The sequence below is a fragment of the Nicotiana tomentosiformis genome, chromosome 12 (assembly GCF_000390325.3).
Source record: "Nicotiana tomentosiformis chromosome 12, ASM39032v3, whole genome shotgun sequence".
Taxonomy (NCBI): domain Eukaryota; kingdom Viridiplantae; phylum Streptophyta; class Magnoliopsida; order Solanales; family Solanaceae; genus Nicotiana; species Nicotiana tomentosiformis.
This window is the reverse complement of record NC_090823.1, coordinates 28,876,760-28,886,698: the sequence shown is the minus strand read 5'-3', so window position 1 is coordinate 28,886,698 and position 9,939 is coordinate 28,876,760. Positions and strand designations below refer to the sequence as shown.

The window sequence follows — 9,939 nt, the reverse complement described above, 5'->3', positions numbered from 1 at the left end:
TAAAGGCAAATAATCCTCATTACTATAAACCTCCTCATCTCCAACAAAAGAAGTTAAAGATGGACTGGGTTCTTTTGATCCTTCCTCTTTATGAACTTATTCTAAAGGGGCCATGACAGTATTCCCAATAGCCATAGAGCCTTTAGATTGCTCACTGGCATTTTCCTTTAACTTTCAGATTCAATACCTTTATTTTCACTTTCTTTTTCATCTTCATCACCCTCACCCTCAGAGTCATCTTCTCCCTCACTTTCTTCTTCTTCTTCTTCTTCTTCTTCTTCTTCTTCAGAATCAGCCAGTTGCTCATCTATTGTTCTTCTACATCACCTTATTTTTCTTCACCTGATTCTCCCTTATTCTCACTTTTCTTTTCATCACTACTTTGACTTTTCTCCTGCAACAGTTGTTCCTCCTTATTTTCTTCTTCTTTTCCCTCCTCAAGAACTTTCTCATTATCCTCATCATCAGTCCAACTGTAGGAACTGCCATTAGAACTCTCTTTATCCCCTATTTCTTTCTCACTTTCCCCCTCAACAACAGGTAGGTCATCAATTGTTTCCTAGTTTTTGTCCTGAGTTACTACTTCGTTCTCTACAACAATACTCTCTATATGTGGTGTGTCACTCGGTGGTGCAACAACTTCTAACAGGGAAACTTCAATTGCAGAGATTAGAACATCTAGCTTAGATGGATGAGGTTTTACCTGATCATCCTTGACGAGTGCAGATTCCCACATAGCAGGAGCCGCCTTAACTTTTGGTTCCTCTTTAGCAGTAGCAGGATCCAATACCTTGCCACTCTTTACTGATTTTCTTGAAGTAGCCTTGACTTTAGTAGGTTTGGAGGTGATTTGTGAGATAAATACATGTGCATGGGAAGTTGGTTTTGGAGATAGGGGTACAGTGGACGTAGAAATTATAGGCATAACTACAACAGAGGATGATAGTGCAGGTACAGTAGAGGGCATGGGTGGAGACGCAACAAGTGTAGGTTCAGAATCACTAGCTAGTTTTACACTTTTCTTTGGCTTGGACTTTATAATTTTGGGTTTAGCTCCAGGCTTAGATGATGGTTTTGCTTTCGAGGGGGTTTGGCTGGACTTAGTCATGATGGTGAGAGGATGAAGAATTTTCTTTGGTTCTTGTTTCGGGTTTGAAGAAACACTGAGGTCTGAGAGATGTACCACAAGAGGTCTTTCAAAGAAGGTAGTCCTAATTTGACTAGAAGAGAGAAAGTAACAGGATTTGAGTTGTAATGGGACTCTAATAACGGTTACTTTTGACCACTTGACTTTTAGAATTAATTGGACTCTAATTACATTAGGATTCCCCCTTGATCCTTGACTTTGACAATAATTATGAGTGATGTTAACTGGATTAGGGAGTCTGAGTGTAATAGTAATTTTAGTTATTAAGTTCCAATGATTTAGGACAAGATGGCATGTACTTTAGTCCAAAAACCAACTCCTTTGCAACTCCTTAGTCATTTCTGCAATAAGCTTCCAGCACAATAAGTTGGTATCATAAAGCATAGTCATCAACTAGACTTTCTAGGCAAGTGTGTATACTTAAAACAAGTATGAGACTGAATCAAGCAATTGATACTCAACTATCTACATCTATTGACTTCTTTTCTAGCCAATCATTGGGTTTCAACCGAGTTGGAGTTATTTTTTAATCCCAGTTCTAGTTTGTTTCTTTCAAAATGGTCCCTATTTAGTGCTTAGTGAAAATGTCAGCAATTTCATTTTCAATTTTAGAGAAATTTATTGAGATATTACCCTTTTCAACATTATCTCTCAGAAATTAATGTTTGATATCAATGTGCTTGGTTCTCTTGACTTCCTTTAGGTGAGACTCCTTGGGATTTTCCTGAAACATTGCACATAGTCCTACACTGAACAGAATATCAGGCCTTCTTGCAGTGAGATAAAATAGTGATCCAATCATTCCTCTGTACAACTTTTATTCCACAATTTTCCCTTCTTCATCTAGATCTAGCTTTGTTGCAACGACAATTGGAGTGTCAATTGACTTTAGAAGAGTCCACATTGAATTTCTTCAAAAGTTCTTTGATGTATTTTTGCTGATGGATCATGGTTCCAATAGGTGTCTGTTTGATCTGCAGCCCTAAGAAGAAATTCAATTCACCAATCATGCTCATTCAAACTCACTGCCCATTATTTCAGTAAATTTCTTGCACATTGCTTTATTAGTAGACCCAAAGATAATATCATCCACATATACCTGCACAATCAGAAAATTCTTTCCTTTGTTCTTCAGAAATAATGTGTTGTCCACTTTACCTCTTACAAAGTTATTGTTTAAGAGGAATTTTGAGAGCCTCTCATACCAGGCTCTTGGAACCTGCTTCTGTCCATACAATGCCTTGTCTAACTTGAAAACATAGTTAGGGAACTCTTCACTTTCAAAACCAGGGGTTGTTTAATAAATACCTCCTCCTTCAGGTAACCATTCAGTAATGCACTCTTCACATCCATATGATATAGAGTGAACTCCATGTGTTCAGCAAAAGCAATTCGCATTCTTTTAGATTCCACCAGTCTGGCCTTGTTCTTTGTGATATTTTCTTGCTCATGCAACATCTGGTACCTATAATAGTTCTGTTTTTGGGTCTTTGCACCAGATGCCAGACCTTACTTCTCTCAAATTGATTTAGCTCCTATTGTATGGTTATTATCCAATCTGGGTTCTTTAAGGCTTCCTTTATATTTTTAGGCTCAATCTTTGAGAGAAATACAGTGAGTGCACATAGATTTCTCAAAGTTGACCTGATTTTCACTCTTACATTTGAATCAGAAATGATACTCTCAAGGGGGTGTGATATTTGATATTTTCATGGCCTAACTTGCATACTCGGAGATGGTTCATGAAATGAGTGACCCAAAGGAATAGGGCCAATGGGTGCAGCTTCACTTGTTTGAGTGCTAGTCAGTGTAGCTCCCTCTTCTTCTTGCTCTTCCTAGCCTCTCATCTCCCTCAGGATTCCTTGACCCCCCTTCAGGTTGTTGTTCAGATTCTCCAGAAGTTCCTTCATCAGTGAGCCCTATATCATAGTCTTCCACCTACAAGCCTTTCTCAGCCATGAACACTTTCTTCTAAATACATAGTTCTTTATTAAATACTTTATAAGCTTTACTATGTGGTGAATAACCCAGTAAAAACTCCCTCATCACCTTTTTCATCAAACTTACCTAGAGCTTCTTTGCCATTGTTGTGCACAAAATATTTACGCCCAAAGGCTCTTAGGTGAGTGATAAGGAGTATGACCATGCACCTGCTTAACAAGTAACAAGCAGTATTGACTGCCTCATCCCAAAAGCTCTTAGGCAGTCCACTAGCAATTAGCATAGTGTTGCCCATATCTTCTAGAGATATATTTTTTCTTTCCACAACATCATTTTGTTGTGGAGTTCTAGGTGCAGAGAAGTTATGATCAATGTCATGAGTGCTATAAAATTCAAGAAATTTAGCGTTTTCAAACTCAGTCTCATGGTCTACTCTTTTACTTGATACAACACTCCCTAGTTTCTGTTGAATTATTCTGACAAACACACAAAAAACATCATAACTTTCATCCTTAGATGCTAGAAACAAGGTCCATTTATGATCAACAATCACAAATATATTCTTTTTTCCTCCCTTACTCTTAACTCTCATTGGTCCATATAGGTCCATATGAAGAATTTCCAGGGGTTCGGAGGTACTAACAACTTTCTTAGATTTAGATGACCTTACATGTAAATATCTGACACAAGCATCACATACCTTGTCTGATGTGAACTAAACCTTTGGTAGCCCAAGGACCAGGTTCTTTGCTGCCAGCTATTGAGTTGAGATAGACTGGCATGTCCCAGTCTTCTATGCCAAAATAATAAGTCATCTTCCACTACACTTAAACATGTATGCTTACTCTGAGGAAGAGATACAATAGATATCTTGTAGACATTGTTTTGTCTCTTGCCTTTCAGAACAATTTCATCGGTATCCATCTAAGTGACAATACAAATTTTAGAATTAAATTTTACCTCATTGCCTTTATCACACATTTGAGAAATGCCGAGAAGATTATGATTAAGTGCCACTACATAGTACACATCTTCTATAGTATGCAAGAGTGACTTACCAACCTTACCAATACCTATTATTTGTCCTTTTTTTCTTATTTCCAAAGGACACTCCCTCCTTGGAAGGCTGTTAGTGAGAGAAAGTTTTTCTTTTCACCAGTCATATGTCTTAAGCATCTATTGTCTAGATACAAATCTTGATTATTTCCTCTCACCTTATCTTGAAACAAAAATCACAAGTTAGTCTTGGGAACCTAGACAATCTTGGGTCCCTTATTATAGGAAAAAGGATGAATCAAATCTCTTCTTGCTCAGAAGGGGAGAGTGTTAACAGTCCTTTTCTTATTGACCTTAATCCACTTAGTTCGAACAAGAGAATTGATTGTGGGTTTTTCTTCCCTCTCCACATCTTTAAGTAACCCAAAGATCTTTTTGAACTTAGCATGAATTAAGGCACGACAAGTATCTCTGAAGTGTCCTACCTTCCCACACTGAGTGCACATCTTATTATCAGAAATTCCGACATACATGGAATCATACCTAGGTACAGGTTTCGTATAATCACATTCCTGATTTATTAGTGCTGCAACTTTCATTTAGCCAATTTAGTGCATCCGAGGATCTATGCCACTTGCTTAGCCTAGATAGCTCATACTTTGCTTTTTTAAGGTTCTCTTGCAGTACTTTATTCCTGTAGTTAGCATCATAAAAACTATTTTTGAACTCTTTCAGTTCTTTTTCAAGATTTTTTTGCTGATCACTCATCACTCCCTTGCCATATGCTGCAGATTGCTGCTCGTTATTAGAAGAGAGCTCAAGAACTTGGTTCTTAAGATTTTTGACATATCCTTCAAAATCATCTTTGTCAGATTCAAGCTTTTTAAGATCAAGCTTAACACATGAAATGTTGCTTATTAACCGATCATTTATAGCACTCAACCTATCCATCTCACTCATCATGGTAACTATTATGGTCATTAACTGCTTTTTAAACAGAGCATGAATATTTTCTTTCAAGTTAGAGATACTTACCTGATTTGCTTCATCTTTAGCCTCTGAGTTTTATGTTCATTAATGGCTTTCTTCAATTGACATTAGCGCAACTTCAATGTTTTCATTTCAAAAATTAGACTCCAACGTCCTCCATATATCATGAGCAGAGATGCAAGAGGACACTTTATAGAGAACACTCCTTGGTAGACTTTTATAGAGTAGATCCTTTGCCTTTGAATTTTACTGGATCATCTGACGATCCTCAGCATCATATTCCTCCTCTCTCTTGATACTCTTGTTTCCATCACTATCCACTTTGGTAGGTGTAATTGATTTATGATTAACGATTATCAATAGATCAAAATCAGTATACCTAAGGAACACTTCCATACGCATCTTCCATTCATCATAGTGATGTCCATCAGATGGAGGGGGTCTTCCGATGTGCATTCCTAGTCTCTACAGGGGGTTCAGTTTCAACTGCCTTGTGTGAATCTATCACAACATAAAGACTTATAGCCTCTTCCTCCTTCTCCTCCTCTTTATCAATTCCACTATCTTTATATGCTGCTAGAAAGGCTTGTTTCTTGGCCTTAGTGAATCCTTTGCCTAGGATTTTGCCTTTGTTTAGGCCCCGCTCTTTCAACTTTTTCCCTTTTCTCTTTTTCAGCTATTTCTTTCTTCCATTCAATTTCACACATTGGACATTTTTGACCATGTGGTCTATCTTGTTGCACTTGTAACACCCATCATATGAAGACTTGTCAATCTGCTTACGTTTGCTAGTGTTTTCTCTCTTAGATGCATTCTTGGAGTTCTTCATGAACTTTTTGAACTTAGCAAACATTTCTAGGTCCAATTCGTCATTGTTAGACTCATCTTCTTTGGATGCCTAAAGAACCAAGGCCTTATCCCTCTTTGGTTACTCCTTGCGCAATTCCAACTTTCTCATCATATGGGTCTTTAAGTTTACAATCAACTCATCTAGTGAAATTTTATCCAACTCTTTTGCTTCCTGGATGGCCGTGACTTTTGATTCCCATGAAGCAGGGAGAATCCTTAGAACATTGCTAACTAATTCTTCAGAAGTGAATACCTTTCCAAGTGACTTCAGTTCATTTGTTATTATAGTAAACCTAGTCATCATTTCTCGAATAGGTTCAGACTCCTTCATAGAGAAAAGCTCATAATTCCTCATGAGCAACTCTATCCTTGATCTCTTCACTTGATTTGTTCCTTCATGAGCAGTTTATCATGCATCCTAGATCTCCTTTGAATTGGAGCATGCAAATATTCTATTGTACTCATCAGGACCAAGTCTACAGATGAGGATCTTCTTGGCCTTTGCATTCTTTTCCATCATCCTGAAATCTGCTGCTACAAATTCATAAGGGTCTTTTGGAACAATTTCATTTTGCCCATTTTGTTTTGTGGGAGCTAGTGGTCCTCAATTCACTATTATCCATAGTTCATAGTCCTCAACCATTAGGAAATCCTCAATTCTTGCCTTCCACCAACTGTAGTATTTTTCGTTGAACATAGGTGGTCTAGTAGTTGCCTGTCCTTCATTAATTCCTGGTGGAGCACTCATTTTGCTTCCAAGTTCTCTCTAGGTTTTAACCACGATTGAAAGAATCACTCTGATACCAATTATTAATTTGAGTGCCTTCCTAAATTACTAAAGAACGTGGTTCTTAGCCTTACTCCTTACGCATAAATGAAAGAAATAATAAATAACAAAGACATCAATTTTTTATTTGGAAAATCACCCTGATCAAAGGTGCAAAAACCATAGCCTACCACATAGGATTTTAACTTCAACTTCAATAGAACAAATGATCCAAATGTACTGATTACAAGACCTATAAACCAATATCCACACAATTCTCCTACTTCAACTATTTGAATAAATTACAAGTTACTCTAACTTGAACACTCAAACAATTAGTCCAACTAATAGGTTATGAATGACATCTTGATTACAACTCGATTTCCTAATACACATGAACTAACAGACTCACGAAGAACACTGACATTGATGAATGACTTGAGTGTTGAACTCGAGATACACTATGTTGTTCCTTAGTTGATGTGAAAAAGGATAATCTTCTCAATTCACAGGGAAAGTATTAAACTAACTAGTACTACGAGATCTTTGGGAGTCCTACACACAGTCAACTTCTTGTTTGATAGCAATCCTAAAGCTCCAAGGACTCCATGAATTTTGTGACTCCTGTCTATCACTTACACGAACAGATATTCTTGGACAACAGTCTTTATCGCATCAAATAGTCATGTCCAGCAATCTCGGACTATAGTAACTTTGTATAAATGTTACTGCCATGTAAGAACATTCAACAACTACCTTGCGGACCTGGTTCTTAGCACACATTAGCAGCCACCTTGAGGACTTGGTTCTTAGCACATGTTCACTAGACACACTTTGTTAATCATCGAAACCCCAATTCTCAACACGACATCACTAAGAACTCATAATGCCTATAACGGGTCTTGAAAGTTGTCTTAGGAATATCTGAAGACCTGACGTTCAACTGATGGTAACTCGATCTTAAGTCAATCTTCGAGAATACCCTATTACCCTGAAGCTCATCAAATGAATCATCAATACGCAGTAGTGGATACCTTTTCTTAATGGTAACATTTTTCAACTGTATGTAGTCAATGCACATCCTCAAATAACCATCTTTCTTCTTCACAAATAGTACTGATGCACCCTAAGCTGACATACTAGTCTTGATTAAACCCTTATCAAACAATTCTTGTAAATGTTCATTCAATTCTTTCAAATCTACAAGTGACATGCAATATGGTGGAATAGAGATGGGCTGAGTGCCTTGCACCAGATCAATACTAAAATCAATATCCCTGCCGGGTGGCATACCCTGCAGGTCTGTAGGAAACACATCTGAGAACCCCTTACTAATGGAACTGACTCAACAGTAGGAGTATCAACACTAACATCTCTCACAAAGTCCAAATACGCCAAATAGCCCTTCTCAACCATCCGTTGAGCCTTTAAAAATGAATTCACTCTACTAGGATTGTGACCAAGTGAACCTCTCTACTCTAACCTAGAAACCCTAGCATAGCCTACATCAAAATCTTAGAGTGACAATCAAGAATAGTGTGGTACAGAGATAACCAATCCATACCCAAATTCACCTCAAAATCAACCATACTAAGCAATAAAAGATCAACTCTAGTCTCATAACCCCCGAATAGTAACCATACATGATCGATATACACAATCCACCATCATATAATCACCCACCGGTGTAGATACATGAACATGAACATCAAAAGAATCACGAGGAATATCCCAATAACAAGCAAAATATGATGACATATAAGAATAAGTGGAATCAGGGTCAAATAATGCTGAAGCATCCTTGTGGAACACTCAAACAATACTTACGATCACAGTGTCAGAAGCAACTACCTCTAGCCTAGTTGGAAATGCATAGCAATGGTCCTATCTTCCACCTGACTAATCTGTCCCTCTAGAGTGGCCTCAAACTGGCTGAGCCCCACCCCTAGATAGTTGTGTGGTCGGTGTAGCTACTGGTGCTAAAACCATAGGTTGTGTGCTCTACTGTGGGACTTTAGTCAGAGGTCTGGATGATTATTGAACTGGGAAAGCACTATATGAACTGTGACTAACTAAAGAACCACGAGGAATCTGACAAGATGCCTGAGTGGCCCTATAAGGTCATCCTCAGTTGTGTTGTGACTGGCCTCCCGACAAGGCACCACCAATACCACCTAAACCACGGGGCATTTTGGCCTCCCGCTCCTCTCGTTCAAGCCTACGAAAATTCTCAAAATGCCTGGCAATCTCAACCACCTGGTCAAACCTATCATCTATATCGACCTCTTAGGCTAAACCATATCGTAGACCGTAGTTAAGGCTATCAATAAAGCTCTTGATCTTCTCACTCTAAGTAGGAACCAAAAATACTGCATGACGTGCCAACTCCGTAAATCTCATCTTGTACTGGGTCACAATCATGCCCTCCTGGCGTAGATACTCAAACTCCCTACACAACTCCTCTCTGCGAGTCTATGGAATAGACTTCTCTAAGAAGAGAACTGAGAACTAATGCCTTGTGAGTGGTGCAGTGCCAACTAGTCTGCCTGACTCATAGGTCTGCCACCACCTGATAGCTGGGCCCATTAGCTGAAAAGTAGTAAAGTCAACCTTATTGGAGCCCATAAGACCCATTGTGTAAAGAATCCGATGACACTAATCAAGAAAACCCCGGGCATCCTCTAACTCTCCTCCACTGAATTAGGGAGGACGAAGCCTCTGAAATCGCTCTAACCCCTTCTGCTCTTCGTCAGTCAAAAATTGTCCAACTCTGGCCTGTACCGCAAAAACTAGTTGCACTGGAAAATCCCCCGATATCTGATAAACCTGAGCTACCTTCTTTTGAGTACGGGTGGTGAGAGCTCTTCCCCCATCATGTGAGGTAGTCAGTGCAACTATTATCATATCTGCCTGAGCCAAGTTCGTATACACACTCAAGATCTGGGCCATAGTATCCTAAAGACCAGGTATAGCAATAGGTACTGCTGGTGTCTGAGCTTGTCCCAAGGGTTCAACAATATCCAGAACCTGCTCCTCCACTAGATCAACTGGTGGCTCCACAGGTACTTCCCTAGCTGTAGCGCGAGCCCTACCTCGGCCCCTACTTCAGCCCCGGCCTCTCGCAACCCACCACAACAGAGGTCATTCTTATAGGCCCGCTCAGATGTCTTATCCGGTTCATCGCGGTGCATCCGCTAGCCATGGTTCATACAATGATTATCCGAGTCAATAATCTCTTAGTGCCCTCCCA

General features: G+C 39.1%; 1 protein-coding gene across 1 annotated transcript; it reads right to left on the bottom strand.

The window, feature by feature from the left end:
- Positions 1-328: 328 nt before the first annotated feature.
- Positions 329-1,108, bottom strand: LOC104120563 (nuclear localization sequence-binding protein-like). The gene is made up of 2 exons (XM_009632357.2): positions 704-1,108; positions 329-559 (listed from the first exon to the last, which is right to left on the bottom strand). Exons 1-2 carry the CDS (start codon positions 1,106-1,108, stop codon positions 329-331), a joined length of 636 nt encoding a protein of 211 aa, XP_009630652.2.
- Between the last annotated feature and the right edge of the window lie 8,831 nt (positions 1,109-9,939).